Here is a 24,781-nt window from a genome sequence, read left to right as displayed (position 1 = left end):
AGTCCATGGCAAGACTAGTCTTTGACAACCTGGGTTTTGTACATTGCGCTTTCCAAGCGGACTAGTTACAGGGTCTTAAGTGATAGGTTTTAATGCCAGATTTCTTTCCTTGACTCTGAGGAATGTCCTTTCCCCGTTAAGTTCTGGGCATCACTTTTTAAAAACTTTTTTGGGTGCTATGATATCCATGATCTCCTCCATGCTTTTGTTATATTGTTCTGTGAGTTCCTCTTTTTAGGTCTCGCCTAGTGACGCAGTGCATGCGCTGTTCGCCTTGGCGAGATCTATTGTGGGTTTTGCGTCCGAAGGGGGACAGCCGATGTGCACGCTCACGGTGTGTCTTTCCTGGCGATCTCAGCTTGCACCCGGACAGCAGATGTGCATGCTCACGGCGCGTTCTTTTCCACCTCAGATCACGTGATCACATGATCCTTGCGAGCGCAGCAATTCATCTCGCGCGTGGCTCCAGACAAGAGAATAATAATTGGGGCCTCAGCTCCTCGGTGGGCCGACACCTCCGCTTGTTAAAGAGCCTCACCCCAGGGACCAGGCACAGTGCGCGCGCTGAACTCGCCAAGGTTGACAAACAAGCCGCATCCGCCAGCACCTGACCTCGCAGCAGCGTTTCCACACCGTGCATGTTCAGCAGAGGCGGTTTAGTGGCATTTATTTATATCCCCGCCTTCCTGCCTCACGCACAGCAGACTTCAGGAAGTCTGGTAAAAACACGGGGCTCGGCTTCCTTCCGCCTCTGCAAACAACATCAAAGCTTTCGCTGTTGACGGCTGCTGAGCTCTTAAAATCGAGTTGCTATTGATCTCTGCTGTGAAGCCCCTCCTTCTGTGAAGGTTTTTTAAATTTATTTTGTCCACTGAGGGTGAAGGACCTGCTGTTGGAATAGCCAGCCGCATACCCAGGGTGCCACGGCGCCTGGGGCAGACAAGGATAATGTGCCTTCCTAAGTCTTTGGTGCAAATTAAAGCATGCAGCACAGGAACCAAAACAGAGACAACACTTGCTCTACAGAGCAGTATTGAGCAACGCTTCGAAAGTACATGAGCTCTACTCCATGGTACTGTTTTAATTAACTCCATTAAAAAAAAATATATATATATATATATATATATATATATATCGATCTCTTCCAAGGCTGGTCCTCAGAATTTTGCTTAAATAAACGAAATTGAGACGGTTTTCCCAGTTTTAGGCCATACTGTGACATTACTTTTCACCAGTTACCACTGAGAAGCGCATGCAGCCATCAAACACACCCTGGGTCAACTATTCCTGCCCCCAGACTGCACCAGGCAGAACCACTCCTAGGCATGCTCATTAAAAATGGACTTGCAGCAGCGTTTTTGTATTCTCCGTTTCAGAGAGTTTGCTATGAGAATTTCAATGCAAAATAAACATTGTGGACCTGCCGTCCACTGTAACTCTCTCCCTCGTCCCAAGATCATCAAACATACGTAATGATATTGTGTTTTTAGTGTGTATTTCGGAAGGCTTCATGTAGATTTGTCACAGAGGACCAACGTAAATGCAATACAAAATCTATTTTCTATGGTTGCTTTGTGCAAGTACTAGTTCATAATTGGGACCGGGGATAGAAGGCCATTTCTGTTCTTCAGTGCATCGAAGTCAAGAGTCTGGAGTATGGTCAGACCGGGGTTTGCCGGAAATAAAGACATTAATACCACCTCAGTATACGTTTGGCAAAGAATGAAACAATATGCACACTGATTTGAAGTAAAAAATTGAGTTTGGAGATACTGCTGATAACTAGGCATTTTCCACTGCTCTGTGAATCGACCAACCTGCCTTGATATTGGTGTGCCCACTCTGCAGAGATCCGTTCCCACTGTAAGATTTTTTTCACTAAAATGTGGGCTGAGAATCGTACAGACCCCCAAAAACGGCAGAGCAACATTTTTAAGTCAAGTGACATTCAGGGTTCAATTTCTAATTCAGTGGTTCTTGGTCATCTAGACAGTTCACATCCGTTCCTGTCTCGACATTAAAAACAGGTTTGCCTCACTTTTGGCAACATTCTCCAAAAACAAAGGGCAGAATTACATCAAATCACAAACAAGCATTTGCAATGCAATAGGTCTCGCATTTTCGAGTGTTTGAGCTATTGGCATTATAGATGACTATCTTTTATTTATGTTGTTTGAAAACCTGCAAGCGGTGCGTAAACACGCGGGTTGTATTTATAGTCCTTTCTTACGAGAAGCAAGGCTGGCAGTAGAAAAGGCGCAGTTACTTCCAGCCTTGGTTCTCGTAAGCAAGGACTATAAGTAGAAAGTGCGTGTTTACGCACCGCTTGCAGGTTTTCAAAACACATAAATAAAAGGCATTGTCATTTACAATGCCAATAGCTCAAGCACTCGCAAATGCGTGACCTATTGCATTGCAAATGCTTGTTCCTAGAAGCAGGGATGCATTGTATATAGAGGGTTACTTGGGATGAAAGTGAGCCAGCTTCCAGGTTTTCAAGGTCCCGGACCCAAATGTTGGGTTGTTTGGTTGCTCTGATGTTAATATTTTTGTTGCATTAAGTGAGAAGAGTATGAGGAAGTGACCAGTCTACTGGGATAATAGTCTATTTCCACCATTTCCTCATTTGAAATGAAGACGTCTATTGTGGCTCCTTTTGAGTGTGTGAGAGGTGTGTCGAGTTCTGGTTTAGAATTCTGTCTGCATGTCATCCAAATAAAGCCATTAATTATTGGGCTGGGTCAGGGCATTTGACAGGTGCCTAACTAGTCCTAGGTTGGTGCTAGACTCATAGCTGACAGCATGTGGACAGAAGGTTAAACAGGGCCCTAGCATAGAACTCCCTGAAGGCTGTTCTTCAGTTATAACCCTGCTTAGCAGTGAAGGGGGAAGAGAACACCTTCACATTTGATTCGAAACACACATATCATCCAGCTAGTGATACTAGCCTGATTTCAGACTAAGGTTAGGTGCATGATCTTCCCACTAGGAGGTACCAAAGGGGATGCCGGACGGAGCGTTTGAGTAAATCAAACACTCTCCCCCAGTCAACTGATCTGGGTTTAATCCATCATCATTCTTTAGCTCACTCCACCACCCCAGTTCAGACATGGCCATATGGAAATCAGTCTGACCCTGTGCCTCATGGGAACAGTCCAGCCCAAACTGCCAAGCCATGTCTTCCCTGGACTGGAAACAAGCATCCTGGGACCGGTTTCGGGTTCATAACCCTCATCAGCCAGGCTATCTTGAATCCAGTGGCAAAGTGAGCAAGGGACCCACGTCTGGGCATACCCTGCCAACTTATGGTGATCAAAGCGATACCAAAGGGCATGACGGACGGAGCGTTTGAGCAAATCAAACACTCTCCCCCAGTCAACTGATCTGGGTTTAATCCATCATCATTCTTTAGCTCACTCCACCACCCCAGTTCAGACATGGCCATATGCAAATCAGTCTGACCCTGTGCCTCATGGGAACAGTCCAGCCCGAACTGCCAAGCCATGTCTTCCCTGGACTGGAAACAAGCATCCTGGGACCGGTTTCGGGTTCATAACCCTCATCAGCCATGCTATCTTGAATCCAGTGGCAAAGTGAGCAAGGGACCCACGTCTGGGCATACCCTGCTAACTTATGGCGAACAAAGCGATACCAAAGGGGATGGCGGACGGAGCGTTTGAGCAAATCAAACACTCTCCCCCAGTCAACTGATCTGGGTTTAATCCATCATCATTCTTTAGCTCACTCCACCACCCCAGTTCAGACATGGCCATATGGAAATCAGTCTGACCCTGTGCCTCATGGGAACAGTCCAGCCCGAACTGCCAAGCCATGTCTTCCCTGGCCTAGAAACAAGCATCCTGGGACCGGATTCGGGTTCATAACCCTCATCAGCCAGGCTATCTTGAAAACAGTGGCAAAGTGAGCAAGGGACCCATGTCTGGGCATACCCTGCCAACTTATGGCGAACAAAGCGATACCAAAGGGGATGACGGACGGAGCGTTTGAGCAAATCAAACACTCTCCCCCAGTCAACTGATCTGGGTTTAATCCATCATCATTCTTTAGCTCACTCCACCACCCCAGTTCAGACATGGCCATATGCAAATCAGTCTGACCCTGTGCCTCATGGGAATAGTCCAGCCCGAACTGCCAAGCCATGCCTTCCCTGGACTGGAAACAAGCATCCTGGGACCGGTTTCGGGTTCATAACCCTCATCAGCCAGGCTATCTTGAATCCAGTGGCAAAGTGAGCAAGGGACCCACGTCTGGGCATACCCTGCCAACTTATGGTGAACAAAGCGATACCAAAGGGGATGACGGACGGAGCGTTTGAGCAAATCAAACACTCTCCCCCAGTCAACTGATCTGGGTTTAATCCATCATCATTCTTTAGCTCACTCCACCACCCCAGTTCAGACATGGCCATATGCAAATCAGTCTGACCCTGTGTCTCATGGGAACAGTCCAGCCCGAACTGCCAAGCCATGTCTTCCCTGGACTGGAAACAAGCATCCTGGGACCGGTTTCGGGTTCATAACCCTCATCAGCCAGGCTATCTTGAATACAGTGGCAAAGTGAGCAAGGGACCCACGTCTGGGCATACCCTGCCAACTTATGGCGAACAAAGCGATACCAAAGGGGATGACGGACGGAGCGTTTGAGCAAATCAAACACTCTCCCCCAGTCAACTGATCTGGGTTTAATCCATCATCATTCTTTAGCTCACTCCACCACCCCAGTTCAGACATGGCCATATGCAAATCAGTCTGACCCTGTGCCTCATGGGAACAGTCCAGCCCAAACTGCCAAGCCATGTCTTCCCTGGACTGGAAACAAGCATCCTGGGACCGGTTTCGGGTTCATAACCCTCATCAGCCAGGCTATCTTGAATCCAGTGGCAAAGTGAGCAAGGAACCCACGTCTGGGCATACCCTGCCAACTTATGGTGATCAAAGCGATACCAAAGGGCATGCCGGACGGAGCGTTTGAGTAAATCAAACACTCTCCCCCAGTCAACTGATCTGGGTTTAATCCATCATCATTCTTTAGCTCACTCCACCACCCCAGTTCAGACATGGCCATATGCAAATCAGTCTGACCCTGTGCCTCATGGGAACAGTCCAGCCCGAACTGCCAAGCCATGTCTTCCCTGGACTGGAAACAAGCATCCTGGGACCGGTTTCGGGTTCATAACCCTCATCAGCCATGCTATCTTGAATCCAGTGGCAAAGTGAGCAAGGGACCCACGTCTGGGCATATCCTGCTAACTTATGGCGAACAAAGCGATACCAAAGGGGATGGCGGACGGAGCGTTTGAGCAAATCAAACACTCTCCCCCAGTCAACTGATCTGGGTTTAATCCATCATCATTCTTTAGCTCACTCCACCACCCCAGTTCAGACATGGCCATATGCAAATCAGACTGACCCTGTGCCTCATGGGAACAGTCCAGCCCGAACTGCCAAGCCATGTCTTCCCTGGACTGGAAACAAGCATCCTGGGACCGGTTTCGGGTTCATAACCCTCATCCGCCAGGCTATCTTGAATCCAGTGGCAAAGTGAGCAAGGGACCCACGTCTGGGCATACCCTGGCATCTTATGGCGAACAAAGCGTTAGGGTTAGGCTCTAGTTCCATTAACCATAATCCTCATGGGAATATCTCTATGTGCGAGACTTGACAAATGTGCAGATGCATGTACATGATGTAGTCTTGTTCCAGAAAGTCTGTCAATCAATCAGGAATGTTGGGTTAGGCTCTAGTCCCATTAACCATAATCCTCATGGGAGTATCTCTGTGTGTGAGACTTGTCGAATGTGCAGATGTATGTACATGATGCAGTCTTGTTCTGGAAAGTCTGTGAGGACCTCATCGTCAAAAAGTGATCTTTACATTGGTCCACATGGGAGAACAACATGCACCAATTCATGTATATTTCAAATAAAATAATGCTCATCTGTGATAATCTGGTGAGGGAGATTCAGTCCCCAATCTGCCTAAAATCAAAGTGAAGTGTTGGGATGGGAATGTACCCTCACGATAAACGGGCATGTACCCCTCCCCTTAGTGACCCAGCAGCATGTGAAACTGATATCCTGACTTTTTAGTTGGTCCAGCCAGCTTGCTAATTAATTGTCTGCTCTCATGCTTATGCCTATCCATGGTAATTCCAAGGTTGAGAACCTGTTCTGTGACCTGGAAGGGTGCCTCAAACAAACCCTCTTTGTTGACGGAATCGTGCTCCTTCCTGGCCATGTGTATTCCCCTGCTGCATGTCTGAGTTTATTCGCCTGTTTCCTCTGGAGCTGCGGCAAATGTGAATTCAGTGTCCCTCGAACACTGACCTGTCTGCTGCTGCTGCCATAACGCCACCTGACTTTCGGAATCGGAGGAGGGTGGGACTGCGAGGACCAGCTCCCTCAGCGCCTGGAGTTGCATCGGCGCAGCTGGGTCCTCTTCCCTGGCCCTCCCCCTTGACCCCTGCAACAACTCACGGCCCCCGCTTCGCGGGCGCCGTTCGGGGGATTTAAACTCGTGGCTTCAGAAGAACTCCGTGTCCCTCGAACACTGACCTGTCTGCTGCTGCTGCCATAACGCCACCTGACTTTCGGAATCGGAGGAGGGTGGGACTGCGAGGACCAGCTCCCTCAGCGCCTGGAGTTGCATCGGCGCAGCTGGGTCCTCTTCCCTGGCCCTCCCCCTTGTTGTACTTGATTGGATATATACCATCCACTTACGTCGCGCTAGCGGAACGCGCGCGGAACGAAGCCGGCGCGAAGCCCGGGCCAAGGGCGGGCCCGTCTGAGCCCGTCCGTGACCGATCGAGGCCGGGCCGGGCCCACCCCCTAACATCTGAGGAAGAGAACTCAAAAGGTGAGACCGCGCTTGCTGGGGTCTTCGGATCCATCTAACCAGTGGGCCTTGTGGCCAATTTATTCGTAGTATACAATGAATAAGCCTGGTAATAGAGAAGGCATGCCCTTGGGTTCAACAGGAGGTGCCTTAATGGGAACCCTTGATAACTTTCTCGTACGTGTCCAGTCAGTTCTGGCTAAGGACATAGAGTTAACAGAAAAAAGACTGTCTCTTGATATTTTATGTGACAAGAGATCATCATTGGGAACTATTGCGAGCTCCAGATCCCCACCGCGCCGCATGCACGATACCCCGACATCTGCGGGGCTAATATCCCCTGCGATGGAACTGTGTAACAGCGCAACTATAGTATCCACTCCCCCCCTACCTGAAACGTTGGGTGCCACGGTGGAAGGGTCAACTGCAGATACTGCCGTATCACAACCTAAACCTCTGACAACTATCAAGACCCGTTCAGCAAGTAGCGCCAACGGGGGTTGTGCTAAACAGTATACAGGCCTAACCGGGAAAAACAAGCGCAGAGGCGGCCAACAGTCTACGACAGCCAAAAAGGCGAATCCTGGTCCTATGGTCGGCTCAGGATCAGATTCTGCTTTATGCCCAGAAACTACTATAAGAGAAGGAAGACAAAATTCACCGATACTCGAGGGGGGTAACCCCGTGAACCAGGGAGACAAAGCTTTTTGGAAAAAATTGGACACAATCTTAAAAAACGCATGTGCTCCTATTTACGAAAGACTGGGGTCAATCGAAAGCAGACTTGTGTGTATGGAACTGGCATGGTCTTCGGCGCGGCAACGTGCTGACGGAAGTGGCCAGAATAGTCAACTGGGATGTGCCAATGACCAAACTGGATGCTGTAAATCCAAGTGCACTAAGAACACCCAAGTTAAGGTCAATGTTGCTGCAAATACCGAAACACAAAGGCCAACAGAACAATGCGACACAGTGGAAGAAGTCAACCACCAAAACGAAAAAATTAACCAAAAATCTAATCCAGCTGATGGTGGAACAAATAGAACTTTATCCACCTCAACAAATAATGTCGAACAGTCCGCGCAGGCACAATCCCTGGCCCAGCCCCCCTCAGATTTGATTGATATACATCTCCCCCCCGAGGCTGCCCCATATGTAGTCGTTTTGACTGGTGTCCCACCCTTGGCAAATGGCACTAGGGAAACATACTGGGCCCTAAAAAACAAATGTATATTCTGGCTCAACACTAAACGGCCATTGCCGGGCAATATGCGGGCTGAAATCCTATTTGCCAGGAGGGTAAATTGGGTGGGCAGTAAACCTAAGACAATTAAGGGCGACTGCGTCATAATCAATTTTAGAGATAAACACTGTGTTGACTATATTTGTGGATGGTCCCAGATCGCTGACATTTCATCCCCAGTTAGAACAGCGCCACTATCTTACTTCTATGTTCCATCACCCCAACCTTTGTTAAAGCCATCTGGAAGGAAAGATATGCGCATGGGTCAATCAATGGGGGACATTAGGTCCTTTAATCGATATGATGTGTTGTCTGGTCTGTCTGATTGTGATTGACAGAAGTACAACAGTGGTTGCTCCAGTTTTGAAAAGGAGTGCGTAGTCCTTGGGACAGCCCAGGGAAATAAAATGGTTGAGGTGTTGAGAACGGTGAACCCTAGAGTTGACAGTGATTCAAATATGATTGTTATAACAAGTGACATCATTAGAGATGTAGAGCAAGTCCCATGCCTTATGTCTGGACAAGACATACCAGCTATAATGCCATCTGTTACGAATATAGGTCAATCTAAAGGAATCCCGAGCACTGCAGGATGTACAACATTTTTATCCTGGAATGTGGCCGGTATAGGATCCAAATTAGCGTCACCATTATGGTCTGATTTCATTGATGACCATGATATCTGCCTCTTCCAGGAGACATGGTCGGTAGAGCCAGTGTTCAGGAAGGGCTATTTGAATTTTTATGTCCCTGCAGTCAAAAAGCCAAAGGGCCGTCCAGTAGGTGGTTTGGTCATATGGATTAAACAATCCCTAAAGTGCAAAATACATCCTTTCCAATACCAGCATAATGATATCCTAGGTATAAGAGTAAATTTTCCATCAAACTCGTGCATAGACATTTATAATGTTTATGCTAGAGGATTGCCGGGGGGTAAAAAGTCGGAGGTGGTAACCGCACTTAACTCTCTTATTGAATCAAGATCTACTAAAATATTCCCACTAGTAGCAGGTGACTTCAACACGACCTTCGAACCGTTGGGTCACCAGGACTTGTATCTATCGGAAGAGGAGGATATAAGATGGGGTATCCCGCAGCTCGAGACTAAAATAGTAAGTAGGTGGACTGAGGCTGCCTTACACCTAAAGGGGTTCTGTCTGACTAACCAACTGAGGGCGGCAAATGGTAGGACACCCTCTGACAGAACGAGGTGTAAAACCTTTGATACTGGTGTTAGGTCTAGCACTATAGATTATATCTTGGTCCATCTCGGGATGTGGTATGGTCTCGAGGATATGATGGTAAAACCTCGAATTGAAAGTGACCATAATCCACTAGTAGCCTACTTTAGATCAGGCCTGGGAGAATGTATGGTTAATGCAAATGTCACGGAAGGTATGCCTGTTCGGCTTACAAATGACGAACGTCACCTGAAGTGGGAAAAAGTTGTACAGCAACCCGATCTCGTCGAGAAAATAGAAAGTAGTTTGGATGAGGTGCTGTTATTAATAGGAACGGATTGTAATATTACCCAATCTGATATAACTGTAGAGAATATACATACTACGTTTTTTGCCAAACTTAAAAGTTACTTTTGTGAAAAAAGTTTAGCAAAACGATCCCACAAAAAAAAACAAGAGAACTGGTTTAATAATAATTGTCAGCAAGCACGGAAAGAACTAGGAATTGCGCTCAAATCTAAGGATCTGAGCAAAATAAAGCAGGCAAGGAGTAACTATAAGAGGGTATTATGGAATGCTAGAAAGGAGTGGGAGGAGAGTGAATGGCAAGACCTTAAGATCGCGTGTAGCGGAAAGAACCAAAAGAAGTTCTGGGACGTTTTTAAGTGGAAAAGGGGGGAAGTTATAGAAAGTCCACATAATTCTGTTCCCCAGGATGATTGGATAAAGTTTTTTAAAAGCCAGTATGCTAAGGATACTGATGACAGTCAGTTTGTATATGAATCCATTTTTTATAGCGAATCGCCTTTTAGTGTTAAAGAGGTTGATAGAGCTCTTGATACTGTAAATCTAGGCCGGGCTCCAGGTATGGACCTAGTCCCTGTAGACGTGTTTGTATATGATAGACAGAGATGGCGCCTTTACATTGCCTACCTGGCCAATGCCATCGCTCAGGGTATGGCAATACCACAATCGTGGCAAGGCGCTGAAATAGTCCCTATATATAAAAAAGGTGACAAGTCTTTGGCTAGCAACTACAGGCCTATTAGTTTAATAGATGCCATACAAAAAATTATTGGACGGCTGGTGTTGGGGAAAATCCAGTCTTGGATGGAGGATGCAAATATCCTGAGTCCTCTACAGGCTGGTTTTCGCCCCAAGACCAGTACTATTGACCAGGTTTTTAGATTTCTAATGCTGTATTGGAGGACTGTGGTTTTAGATAAGGGTGTCTTGTATGTAGTATTTGTCGACCTGCGGGCGGCATTTGATTTGGTCCCGCGTGACAAACTGTGGCAAGTACTCAAGGAGCTGGGTATGGCACCGGAGTTGCTGGCACTTGTCGTCCGCTTACATGAGGACAATTTTGCTCGGGTACGTTGGGGTAATCCCGGAGAGGTTACCGAACCTTTCCCCGTTGAGAGGGGTGTGCGACAGGGTTGTGTCTTGGCACCTACCCTGTTCTCACTCTTCGTCAACGGGGTGGCAGAGTACCTCTCTAGGGTCCCAACGGATGCCCCAGCTCTTGCTGGGGTTCGTGTCCCGGTCCTCATGTTTGCGGATGACACTTTACTGGTTTCAAAAACTCCGATTGGCCTCCAGCTAACCTTGCGGCGCTTCGAAGAGTTTTGTCTATCGCGCGGACTGGAAATCAATGTCGCAAAGACTAAGTTTATGGTGCTCAACGGCCCAAGACCCAATAAAATGTATAGACCATTCAAAGGTGCAATCCTTATGAATGGATCCTCACTAGAACAGGTCGATGCATTTACGTATCTGGGAGTAACATTGCAGAAAAATATGCACTGGAATAATCATATAGAACTTTCGACATTAAAATACCAGCAACAGGGGGGGAGGAGCCAAGATGGCGACCGGAGCAGTCGCTTGAGCGCCCGGCTCCGTCGGCCCTTGGCCTCGGACTATCATCCTGATTCCTATCCTTGCCGATTTTCGAGGTGCAACGCGTGCGACGACGCGCTGACTGCGCCGCCGCTTTCCCGAAGTCTTAGCCCGCCCGGATGCCGGAGTTTTTGGTGCCTTTGTTCCCCGCCCTGGACCCTTGCTCTACTGTGGCCTCGGCCGGCCCCCTGGAAGCGTCGCAGTCACCGGACCCGCTGGTGCAAATCTGAGCCCGAGGTCCCGATCCCGCCTCACGCCACGTACGGTCGCCAGAAGAGCCGGGAGAGAGACGCCCGGACACCTCCTGTACCCTGCATCTGACGGGCTGGAGCCAGAGGGTAAGCCCCGGTGTGGCGGGTCTCCTACCCCGCTCTGTGGACCACGCTGTGGAAGGCTGCAGACCCCCTTCTTCTATGGTCTAGTCGGCTGCAAAGAGAGCCCGAGGGAGGGGAAGAGACTGCTGGCTTTCACCTGTTGCGGCGCAGACCTGTTGGGAATTGCCTCCTTGTCACGATCCCCCCCCCTGGCCACGGTACCGTTCAACGGTAAAACATGGCGCTGATTGCCTGCTCGCTGCTGGGGGGTGATGCTCCGGTCTCGCCCGCTGCCCGCTTCGCCCTCCCTCTACCAGACTCCAGCTCCCCAGTGCCGTCCCGGATTGCTGCCGTTGGGGGGACGCAGCTTCCGCTGACATACGGCTCCGTTCTGGCTGCCCTGCGGGACTTTCGTCTGCAATTGTGTGTCGGCTTGCAAACGCTGAGTGAGCGGTTCGACTCTACACTGTCTGCTGCGAGCCGTGAGCGCCCCGTTTGTGATCAACAAGACGTGAGTCTGCCAGTGCTGTGGTCCTCCTGCGGGGAAGCAACGACTGGGTATAACGGTGCTACACCGGTGTCTGCATTTGGCTTTCCCGGCGCTCGGGATCAATCGCTCTCCTGCTCAATGGCAGATACTTTGTTTCCCCGGTCATTGCTGCCTGCTTTGTTGTTGCCTGCCTCACCGTGCCCGCAGGAGTTTCCAGCTGAACTACACCTGGCGACCTCGAGGAACCGTTCATGGTGGCCTACGACTCCTTTCATGTGGAACTCATGTACTTTACAAGCCAGGTCTGGATTTTATATGGTGTGCAAGGGGACCTCCATAGATGATCGGCGGCCATTTTGTGACTCTACTTCTCCATCTTCTCCCAAGTGGCCATATTGTCTTTGTCTGTTCGGGATGCGGGGCAGTCACGAGGGGGCGGGTCTAATCGTACGCCCGCGATCGGGCCAGGGCTAGATTACTTTCTATCATTATGGCTTCACGGCCGGGCTGGACTGGGACTGGAATTGTCTACTCATGTTGTGCGCACTCGTCGCGATCTGTCTGCCTTCATTTCCGTGGTGTTACATGCTACCTTCCCACGACCGCCTTTGGGTGTAGTGGGGTTTCAGTGTGTGGAGGCTTGGTTGGCCGGTGGTGTCGGGCGCTCCTGAGGATGCGTGGGCTCCTCCCCTCCTCCTTTCTTCTTTCTTCTCTTAGTTTCTTTACTCTATTCTTACTTTCTCTCTTGTCTATATTTCGGGTTCATTGGGCGACAGGCACTATGCTGGGGGGGGGGTAGGCCATAGCCTCCGCATTGGTGTAGGGTGGGGGGGTAATTTACTGTTTCTTTTTAGTTCTATGGGCCTCTTTCTTTCATGTCTCTGCGCTATACTTATTTCGATTCGGGGTCCGGGTGTGGGGTGGATTGAGTGGGGGCGGCTTTTAGGGGGTGCGTATTTACTACTGTGATGATCCTGTTATCTAATTGCATCGCCTTACTGTATGAGATTTTCTATGGCTGTTTTAATGATGCTGCTGCTCTCCAGTGTATGAAGCCGACTTGCGGACTCGAATCTCCTTGTTTCTATCCTTTACTGACTTTATTCTCGAAAAAAATTTTTTTGAAAACCTTAAAACTAACCTTCACTTCTCCTTCCCCCGGTGTCAAGGATCCCTCCAGTGTATGAATCCTGAATCGTTGCTAATCTTGACCTTGCCGCACAGGGGATGTATTGTTTGTCTCTGTGCTCAACCGTATTGTGGCCGGCCTGATGGTTGTAGGCCCGTATTTGTTCTTTTACTATGCACAAATAAAGGTTTTTAAAAAAAAAAAAAATACCAGCAACAGTCTGGCATTCTAATGAAACGGTTTAAAGCCTCGCAGTCACAGCCAATGGAGCCATTTTTAGAGATATATACGATGAAGATCCGCAGCTCGGCTCTATACGGGTCCGAGCTGTGGGGGTATGGCAAAAACCCACAGCGTTTGAATACTATGGAAAAGGAGTATATTCGGAAAGCTGTTGGTGTCCCCCAGAGCACCCCTTTGTTACCCCTTTTTCAAGATCTTGGTTTAAAATCTTTGCAGGATGCAGCTTATCTGCGTCCTTTGTTATATTGGCGCAGGGTATGGACAACCGATGAGCTTAGCCATTATGCAATGGGACTAAAGGACATCATAGAAAAAGATTCATCTCATAGGATCGAATGGCTGAAATCTCTAAAATTATTACTATATCGCATGGGACTGAGAGATCTCTGGGATGACCCCTCTAATGCAGACTTCCCTTCAAAAGACTTTTTGAAAAATAGCTATTGGGAGATGATTGGCTTAGAACTATATATTAAAGGGTGCTCATCTACTTTAACTGGCAGATTTCTGGAGTTCAAATCCGACACCAGACTGGAATTGTATTGGGGCCTAATAGAAGTTCCTTCTGATCGCAAATTTTTCTTCCAGTTTAGGATAGGCACACTTCCGTTGCGATCATTTACATCTCATTGGGTAATGGGGTCGGAAAGCAGATGCCCAGAATGCTTAGACAAGCATGAATCTATGAGCCATTTTGTCCTCTTTTGTCCGCTCTATACCGTTCCACGCAAGAAATGGGTATTACCTGTTTGCCGATTGTTGGGAACCCGAAATTACGTGGTAGCCATGAGAATTTTGTCAACTGATCCAAGCCCGACAATTTCTATTGCAATGGCAAAATACATTAAGTGGGCGTGGGCCATCCGGTCTAAATTGATCAAATGTCAAAGTAATTCTTAGAGGAAATTGACCAGATTGTTATATATATTGGTTGGTTCGTCAATGTATCCAAGCATTCTGTCATTTCATTTTATGCTTTTTATATTTCGATTCATAAATGTAAAAATGTGTTGAAATTTTATGTATATTGTTTTATCACTTTTACAACTTAATTGTTGAATAAAGTATTGAATTGATTGACTTGGGTTGTTGCCATGAAGTGGTGGCGGTAGCAGCTTACTATATTTTGTGACCTGGTGGAACTGAGCAGACGTTTTTTCTGTCTTAAGGGCTATGCAGCCTACTAGCCCCACTCACATAGAGTTCTGCATTATTGTGACACCCAAACCCTTGCACTGATATCCTGTATGTATGTTGAGTTACATGTATTTATGGTATGGTTGGTAGCAGGATTGGTCTTGTAGTGAGAGTCTGAATACTAGGATGAGTGCCATCCATTTTGGATAGCTCTTGGGTTGACATAGCACAAGCTGGACGAGGGATACAGCTTCTCCAGCCAGTGGAAGCGTATTGCTTGCATTCTTGAAGCTGAAGGGAGTAGACTAAGACAGTGAAACTAGGGAGTATGAAGCTGGGGCAACGCTTAGAAATTCTATGAGAACCTTTTAGCGGGGCTTTGTTGATTAGCCTTCTTGAGCAATGCCTTTTGGTGGAATGCAGAGGGAAAAGTCAACAGATTCTGTTAAGGCTGAGGATGTTAATAGAAAACTGTGGGCCCTTTTTTCTGTCTCTGATTGCTGCTTTAGGTAGGCTGATGATAGCCAGGTGCAGAGTCTTCACACTTCATTGTGTTCATGTTTTGGATTCCCCTGCTTTGACTCAGCATCGTCTCAACCTGCTGTGAGAACCAAATAACAAATGAAAGCGAACCACCTCAAATCAGTTCCCGGACTTTAGACAGTAGATTAACATCTCCTGTCTAAAAAATGAGCATAAAGGTGGGATGCAAACCATCTCACTTTCTACCAAGTAAATAGAAGGGAGAGCTCTGGACAGTAGCTGTTGAGCTGCCCGTGCTGGTGTCAGTCTGTCAGCCAAACTCTTAGAGGAGAAGCTGCGAGCTGTCTAGCACCTAGAAGCCTGCCTGCTCAAGGAAGGATAGTGCCTGGCCCTGTAGGACGAAAGGCCGTCCAGGAGAATAAGCTCACACAGAAGAAGCTGACTTGTGTTCAGGAGTGTGTCTGACACTGGCCCAAGCTGAGAGGGGTCTCCTGGCCTAACTAAGAGGTTCATCTGGTGACCCACATGAAGTGACAGTAACTCCTGTGCATCGTCGTTCATCTCCACCGGGACCCCAGGTGCCTGCCTGCTGCTGGTGATGAGCTGCAAATCCAGTCATCTAGGATGCCTCAGCCAGTGGGTTCCCCTACGACTTGAAAGCTGCAACTGCAGAAGAAGGATGACCGCGGACCAAGGCTTGCTATGTCGTATCTGCAGGTATATGACCCAAGAGATGGGGATCACTGCCACCACTCTTCTCCAGTTACCTGATACACAACCTCGTGATTACGAAGGGCATATCCTTCTCAGTGCTGTGCCAAGCAGCACTCTGCACTGACTATTAACACACAAGGCAGTGTTTAAACCCTTCGCTGCGGCGCGAATTCCGCCGCAGCGCTGGGGGGGTTTGGTGGGTTTGCGGCGCCGCCATGCTCATGACGGAACCACGCCGTCATGAGTTACGGGCGAGCTGTGCTCATGACGGCGTGGTTCCGTCATGACTCCACCCACTTGCGCTGATCGCCCGCACAGGCGGGGAAACAGCGCCGCGTGGGAGGAGCGGCCGCCAACGGCCGCAGCATGACGGAACCACTCCGTCATGAGCACACGGCGCCCGTGGCTCATGGCGGCGTGGTTCCGTCAGAAGCATGCAAGGGGTTAAGAGACTGTGTCTTGGACTAGAACTGCCTGCAAAAAGGAGGCATGAGTGTTGTTAAGAACTCTGTAGCAAGATCCAGACCGAATTGACCCACAGGTCTCCTCATTGGGCATTCAGCCACAAAAGCTAAAAGCTAAGTAACGTAATCACCATTTCTTGCCCTAAGTTTCCTTGTATTATTAGGTCCTCATAGTCGAGCGGCGGCTGCAGCCAGAGTGCTAGATCTCTGTATTGGGACAGGAACTACCACTCCCAAAGTAGCATCCTGGAGTGGGTGCAGGAGTGACTCCAATTGGTTGTAGCCTGTAGTTGTAATGTAACTACGCCCCATTTCTGTGTGTAGTCTCATGTTTTTTTTTCACAGCAACAGTTTATTGTCGACAGACAGCAGCCCTTGAGAATCTAGGGTTACCGATAGCACAATAGACATAGTAGTAATAGTGATGCCAACATTTACAGTAGCCAAATATAGCAATTTGGAATGTAAGGATATCTGGATTAAAACTAAAACGGTGAACACCAGTGCCACAGACCCAATTAGTAGCCTGACATAGAAAGTTTCCTGCCACCCCAGTTGAATGCAAGCATATTTATAATCTAGTTTGTCACTCATCTTCTGATCATCATGTCAAGTCCTCATTATTTATTGCAGAGGGAATGGGCTCCAAATAAATTCCCGATAGTCTGCCCACCGCTTCCATATCTTAGGGTGTTTCTGGGGGCACCCCATCGTCTTGAAGATTGGTATTTACAGCCCCATGGAGAAATCGAGACCCCGCTTCCAAGCCCCCACAGATGGTGGGGAGGCTTCCTTCCATATCTTGGCAATATCTCGCTTCGCCAACGTAAGTCCAAGGAATAACAAATGGCATTTATATCTATTTCCCCCTAGCCCCTCTGTGATATGTATCATAGCCAAGCCTAGCAATTGTGAAATATCCCATCCCAATTCTTTTGAGGGACAGGTTATCACCCGAAGCCAAAACTGTGACAGTGTCATACATTGCCAGACAGTATGTATGAGAGTGCACTCCGCAGCCCCGCAGTACAGGCAAAGAGGGGAAGCAATCAGTCCCGCTCGCCAGAGCCTATGATGGGTGAAATGAACCCTGTGGAGATATTTGAATTGTATAGTTTGGAGGCGTGCTGCAATGGCTGCGCCACGCTGGGACTCTAGCGCCTCAACCCAATCATCGTCATCTATAGGACCAAGATCTTCCAGCCAGGCGTCTGGTGTTTTGTTGAGTGTAGTGGGGCCATTGGTCACTTGTGTGCGGTATATTCCTATAATTTTGTGATCACTAATTTCTCCCATAAAGACTTTCGCCTCGATGGGGTTAAAGTCAGGTATAGTGTCTTGGCGTGTTATGTAGGGCGAGAATGCATGACGAAATTGATGGTATCTGTAGAATTGTGAACAGGGCATGTCAAATTCAGTTTGTAGCTCCTGAAAGGATTTCAGGGTCTGACCATGAAGAACCTCCCCAATCACTGAGATACCAATATCTTCCCAGCCAGCAAATCCGTGCAGCCCAGACAGTTGTGGTAATAGGCCTGTGTGCCAAAGAGGGGTCAATTTACCCCACCATCCCATCCTACGCAGCGCTTGTCGCCATGTCACAAAGACTGTCCTAGTTGCGGGCGGTAGCGTTTTAAGCATCGGACTCGAGTATAGGATTGTATCTACTATTTTAGTGTCCATTAAACAGCGCTCGACCGCATAAGCTGGTTCTCGTCTGTCACCATACCACCAGTCGTTTAAAATAAGGTGTGAAGCAGCATGATATGCATGAACATCTGGACTCGCAATGCCCCCACCATATGTGGATTCGAAACAAGTTCTTAGAGCCACACGTGCGGAACCCCCACCCCAGAAGAAGAGACCAAGGATTGCATTTAATTGTCTGAACCAGGTGGGTAGTATTGGGTACGGGTGATTTTTAAGTTGATAGAGGAGGCGAGGTAAGGATACCATCTTAAAAATTGCAGATCTGCCAAACAGGGATACCGGCAAGTGTGACCAAGAGCGCACTTGCTTCTTGACCTGCGTCCTCAACGTGGCCAGATTCCTATCCCTTGAAATGGATTGAGAGGCCGACAGGAACACCACAAGATATTTAAATCCGTCTGGGACCACCGTCACCTCACACGTCCATTCGCCAAATTGGTCTCCCCACCCCCGTAGTGGCCACAGGAAGGATTTATGAGCGTTTATGTAGAGACCAGAGTTCTCACTGAGGATTTGCATTATCCTGAGTAGCCGCGGGCCCGATCTATTGGGTTGTGTAAAGAAAAATAGTACATCATCCACATATAGCGCTATGCGGTCTGAGACTTCCCGCGACCACTCAAAGCCATGAACCTGGGCATCGATTCTTACCCAAGCAGCGAGCGGCTCAATGGATAATGCGAAGAGATAGGGAGACAGGGGACACCCCTGTCGCGTTCCCCTGCCAATGAGGATGGAAGGACTGCGAGGTTGAGTCCGCGAAACGAGCAGATGCTGTATTGTCAGTGTAAAGGAGGTGGATATATTTAAGGAGCCGGTCCAAATATTTAGGCGATTCAGGAGTGCGAAGAGTTAAGTCCAACTGAGGGAGTCAAAGGCCTTATCAATATCAGCAAGGAGAAGCGCTGCCGGTTCATCCAGCCAGTCCACCGAGGCAATAGCATTATGTGCACATCGAATATTATGTTGAGTGGCACGACCTGGCAAAAACCCGGCTTGGTCCGGGTGAATTAGCTCTGTGATATGTGGGACTATGCGGTTAGCGAATACTTTTGCCAAGAGTTTTGCCTCAACATTAAGCAGAGAGATCGAGCGATATGAGGTATGTAATTCTGGGGGCAGACCAGGTTTTAAAAAGATAACTATTTCTGCGTGGCGCCAGTCGGGTGGGAGGCGTCCCCCATCTGTAGCAGCGTTAAGCGCTGCTAGATACAGAGGTAATCTCATGTTTTGATGCGCTGTTTAAACGCTTGTCTTTTCTAAGACCATCACTGAACTGTGTCTGTTAGATGATTGCAGAGTTCTGCCCCCCCCCCCCCCCACATGTTCCCTGAGAAAACTTTGACTGCTCTCCCTCACTACCCTGAGAGTCAAATGCGGAGAGGGTGTACTCTGCCCAGTTTAGCAGAGGCAAAGCAGTACGAACCCCAGAACACCATGCATGTACCCTCAAGCACCATATTTGTGACTGAGTAACCTGTCTGCCGTTTCATGCCAGAATGGGGTCTGGCATGGAGGCCCTAAGAAGGCGTAGTTTGGAGCATGAGACACTAGATATATTATTCGCCGTCCAAACATCAACTTTTCCAGCATTCAGTGAGCCTGCACTCGGGGCTTTAAGCGGGATTAAAAAAGTGGGGATATCTAAAAGGGATGTGGTATATGTAATTAGTGGCGTGGCTTAAACAAGCAAACCACATTTCTGGGATTCTCATAGAATGCCACCCAACTAGTATTTTGGTTCCTCTGAGCTTTCTGCTTTTGTATTCAGTTATTTAACACAAATATTGACTCACAAAAACCAGCCACAACCATTAGCTTTGCCAATGGTTGCTAGCTGTTTCAGATAAATGAGTAACAACAATATTGTTGTAAATAATAAATATTCAAAAAGTTTCAATTCTGAAATGGTGAGACTGTGAATTTAACATTACTGAAGTCTCTGGAGAGGTTAGTGGTCTGCAGAGTTTGCGAATCACACCTGTCATGTTCACTCTGAATTCTGAACACCTCTTTCAGCCACTGACAGGCACAGTGAGAAACGCGCACTGCCGTCAGCCTCAGCTCCAGTGTTCAAACCTGTTATCAGTTATAAACACCTGGAAGCGGCTCAGGTCAGAGTATGCTCTACACAAGTGTAATATGCTACTCGAAAAAATAAAGAAAATCCTGGAAACATCTAACACTCATTTAATTTGAAAAATTAAGTAAAACGTGAAATATAAACAGGGATTACATTGCTGACATTGATTGGCTTTTTTACATTCGTTGTTCATCATACAGTCAGTGTTTTGGCATTACAACTAAGGATATGAAATGTCCCTTTTAAAGTACTACTGGGTATGAGCCCCACTTAAAACTCCCCCTCTACTGTTATACTGGACATGTTCTGCCATTTCCTGTCCTCATTGGCTTTAATCAGCAGTGCTAACCTCTGTGTATCAAAAAAATTAACAGCTCAGTAAAGAAAGAAGAATAAAGGAATCTGTCACTCATGTTCTGATTGACAGGACCTTGGTCATGTCACTCCTTAGGAGGGATAAAGTAGATGTTGTAGCTGTAGTACCATTTCATCTCTGCCTTCTTCGGCCGTGTTTCTGTTTTTGTCCAAAAGTACATTGTGGTTTGTTTGACCTGTTATAGGTCATTATCACCCAATTTTTTTCAAGCGCAGCAGTGCTGGATAGAAGGTCAGGACTGGTCGAAGATATTACTTGCAATTTCTACAATGTTTCCTGTGACACTTTAATCAAGTTCCGAATTTTTTGATGGGGCCTCTTGGTCCCCAGTTTTGTCTTAGGCTTTCACCACAGAGAGCAATCACTGTTTGTGGGCCTGGTCGGGTAAAATGTGAAATTACCCAGGTAAGTGTTGCTTAAAGACCTTCCACTTTCCGATAGTGGCTACGTTATTTAAACATTGTAAAACTTTGCCTGCAATTGAAAGTCTTGCAAAATATCTCTGCTAAAGAATTTCCCTGAAAAATGATTTTGCAAGAAAATTATGTCACTTAAAGGAAGCTCTTGCTTAAGCATCTTTCAGCAAAGCCTATTTGTATGGGAAGCTTTGTCAAGCAACTTCAAACTAGTGAAGTTTTGAGAAAAAAAAACCTACCAAGTTCACAAATGAGCATCGGTGCAACTTCCCTACTTTTGTGCGGTCACGCTTTGATCTAAGAATAATGATATTATAAACCCATCGGAAGATGTATTTCCGCTTGAATTTTTGCACCTGTCTTCTTGTCTGCTCAGATTGTGTGTGTGTGTGTGTGTGTGTGTGGGGGGGGGGGGGGGGGGCAGCCTGTCGCACACCCAAAGACTGTCTCTGTGGTGATGCCAGAATGCTGCCCGGCAGTGTGATCGGGGACGGTAGGATGTGTGTCCGTTTACTCACCCTGCCTGTCTCTCCCCCCAGCTCCGAGCGCCAAGGAGAGCTTCCTGCTGCTGTCCCTACACAACAGACTGAGGAGCAGAGTGCACCCACCTGCTGCTAACATGCAGAAAATGGTGAGTATGCCTGGCTTCATCCCATGACCGCGCGCCCAAGACTTCTCTTAGGGGTTACGACAAATAAAGACCGTATATGAGGCGGGGACGCGCGAGTGAGCGAGGCTCGGATAATCCGCTCGCGCCAGTGACGCGGCGATAGGATTGGTTGTACAGACCTTTGCCAGGGACACGCGCCAGTGAGGGCTTGTCAGACCTTTGCTAGGGAAAACCTGTGCGACGGGGCGGGGGAGGGGGCACTGCTGGCATCCCTCTCCTTGCACCTGCTCTACACACTATCTAAGTTATTGGTGGGAAAACAGAAAGTTTCGACATGATCCTGTGAGAAAGTTTGGCCAATCTAATCCTGTTTGTTCCCTTGGAAAGTTATTTAAAACACGTTTCACTCTTCACCAGTGGTAGGTGCAGACATCCTGGCGTCTTATCTCCTCCTTCAAGTCTGTTGCTTCACATTTTTGGCTTGAGACTGAAAGGGGCACTGCAGGTCAGGAACGATGCACAATGTGTGTTATTTGAGACACAATAGTCTGACTCCTATAATTCACATATACACCTCTTGTACCCAGCGCCGGTCTGGAAACCAGAAGTGTTCCAATGAACCCTACACCGCACGCAGTGGTGGTAGAATGAGTTCTTTGGAAGCAGCCATCCCCGGCCAGGAAAACGCCTCTCTAAATCTGTTAGCACCATCCTCTCTGTGGCCTCTGATGACTGGCACTGGCATATGCTGACTTTGGTGGCACTTTCTTAACTCTGCGACCTTGATGTATGCGAGTCTGTGCCCCATCGCATGGCATACTTCTTGCAAGCACAGGTACAGCAGACGCAGTTTGTTTACCTGATATTCCTGCTGTTTCACATGCCCGTTCATCACCAATGTCCAAGTCAGCACAGTGTGGTGTGAATGAACATCTTTTCAGTGCTATCTATGCTATTGTACTGTTCGTTTGTCTGCCACGTGAGGTATCATACCCAATTCCACTTCTGTAAATCCATTATTCAGCCTTGAAGGATTCAAACGCTCCATTCTAAATGTGGTTCGTGAATACTAGAGGTTGCACCCAGGGCTTTAAGTGGGGAAAAAAAACTGGGGGTGCTCTAAAAGGGGCGTGACAAATTTCTTAAAGGGGTGTGGCCTATCCGAGTAGGGGAGTGGTCTAAATCAAGATAATTAGCATTGTGGGCTTAAGAAAATCATGAAGTCGCATCCAGCAAAGGATAATAAAATAGGCAAAAATGTATATTTATTAAGTATAAGCCATAAAATACCAAACACTTTAAAAAACATGTAAACATTATTTACAATACTTAGAAATCTATTGCAGGATTTCCCAAAACCCTTGAAGATTTTCACTGTGTCTATTTTGCTGGGGTTTCTCACAACAATTTTCTTCAGCAGACCTTCTACCTTTTGCAAGCCAACTCTTTACATACAGCTTTGCGTCAAATGTTTCAAATGGAGGACCATTGAGTTTTACCCATAAGCATGAAGAAATGGTCTCTACAAGAAGAGAGGCCCTTGTTGGACAAGCAATTAAGTTCATTGCGCTGAAACCTCTCTCGCAATCCGCATTACTTGCTGGCAGGGTTTCCATGCAAACTACTAACTTTTTTAATGCTTCAGGGGTTTTCTTTCCACCAAAATCTTTGAAAAGTCTAAAAGCTTGTATAGTATCTCTTGCTGGCAGCTGAAACTCTGAACACACTTTCTGGATGTCTGTTTCACCATAAAGAATGCATTCATCACCAGAAGGCAAGTTGCCTCCATCTAGCACACTGAAGCTGGCTATAAGTTCTTTCTCAGAATCCGGGGCACATCGTTTAATGATATTTACAGACAGACTTGGGTAAAACTGATTTTGATTAAAGGCAACAGAGTTACTTCTACCATGGAAAAGAGGAACATTCTTGAATTTGCTCTCGTCAACTGCTCTCTGAGCCTCAGAAGCAAACTCCCCTGGTGAGTCCTTCATTGCTCTAAATATACGTACTTGACTGACCAAAAGTCTGTGGGCATTAACAATTGTAATGTCCCTCCTCTGTAAGAAGAGTGATAAGTCTTTGAGCTCTTGAAGTGCATCACACATTACCCCCAAATCTCTGATAAAAGAATTGGATATAAGCTTCTTCAAGAGACCTTCATACTTACTCTGGTCTCTTATGGGTCTGGATGGGTCTTTAGAAGCATTCTCAAAATGTTTGCACAAGGCAGGGAAGCAGTTCCAAACAGCTTTCACAGATCTATAACTGGATGCTACCCATCTAGTATCAAGCATTTTCCCTATCTTCTGAAGCTGTACACATAGCTCGCTGACGGCCAGATTTAGCTCTCTCTGGTTTTTTAGGAGAGCTGTCTTTACGCCAAGGGCATTTGTTTCTGCCAGCTCCAGAAGCCTGAAATAGATGGTCACTGGGGTACTTTCATTTCCAAAAATGCCACGGAGGTAGATGATTAAGGTAGAAGCATTGCTAATAGAAGTGCTTTCATCAAATAATACTGTGATCTTTGGTTTGTGTTGTCAGACCAATCTTTGTTGCATTTTCAGTGCAATGTGTTTTATTATTTCAGTTGCAGTCACATTGCTGTGCAAAACACGGCCCAGTGCACTGCCATTCTTTGCCTGAAGGAGAATTAGATCAGGGTGGTCAGTGAAAGGGCGATCTTTTTTTGCCAAGTAGTAGGCAGTGTCAAATACCCTGCATGTGCTCTCCATGTGTTTTGCATTACATTCATGTACTGTCACCACCAATGTATTTTCCTGCTGAGCTGTAAGAATGTCTTCAGCTGCCAAGTGACCAGCGCTCACCTTATGCTTCATAATCTTCTTCCTGAGCTGTTTCTGCCTGAAAGCTTTTCCATCACCGGAAGGACCAACCTCGCCATCTGCCCACTCTTTACTCCTGGGTGTTATTGTGCACTGAAAGACCTGTTGATTTAGCCTGTTTGCAGGAAGAACATCCAATGTTGCCTGACTTAAGATACAACCATTTATATTCCTCTTGAAAGTAATACCACTGTTTAGTGTTCCAGCAGTCAGGGAGTTTGACGGTTTCTTTCTCTGGCACACGTTGAAGTCTTTGCAAAGGTGGACTGTCCTTGGCAGACTATGGCTGAGTTTTACTAGCCTCATCACTAGTTGGTTGCACTGGACAAGACTCCCCTGTAACACGCTGGCGCTCCAGTGACGGTAGGAAGTCAATCATTGAAGACTGCATAGACTTGCGCTTCAGAGCAGAAGCCGATAAGCCACTAGTAGCCATGGTAAAATTTAGAACTTCCTTCTTGAAGGCTGGACTGGTATATCTGAAAACAAAAGACAATCTTCCTCTGCTGATTTCCTCTGCTAATTTTGGTTTCCAGGTGATAAGGCCTTGCGTCACGCAACGAGAACTTTAAGCCTCTTCTCTGCA

At 47.3% G+C, this 24,781-nt stretch overlaps 1 protein-coding gene across 1 annotated transcript in view; it reads left to right on the top strand.

Annotated features, from left to right (window-relative positions):
* The window catches only part of LOC146773066 (C-type lectin domain family 18 member A-like), a 195,976-nt gene that overhangs the window by 33,211 nt on the left and 137,984 nt on the right, over positions 1-24,781 (top strand). The window contains exon 2 of the mRNA XM_085640090.1: positions 21,279-21,370. Within this exon, the coding sequence (XP_085496216.1) occupies positions 21,279-21,370 (92 nt within the window). The remainder of the gene's footprint in view (positions 1-21,278; positions 21,371-24,781) is intronic.

This window comes from Triturus cristatus, chromosome 12 (genome assembly GCF_964204655.1).
Source record: "Triturus cristatus chromosome 12, aTriCri1.1, whole genome shotgun sequence".
Lineage (NCBI taxonomy): Eukaryota > Metazoa > Chordata > Amphibia > Caudata > Salamandridae > Triturus > Triturus cristatus.
The sequence above is the reverse complement of the archived record's forward strand: the minus strand, read 5'-3'. Positions and strand labels throughout refer to the sequence as shown.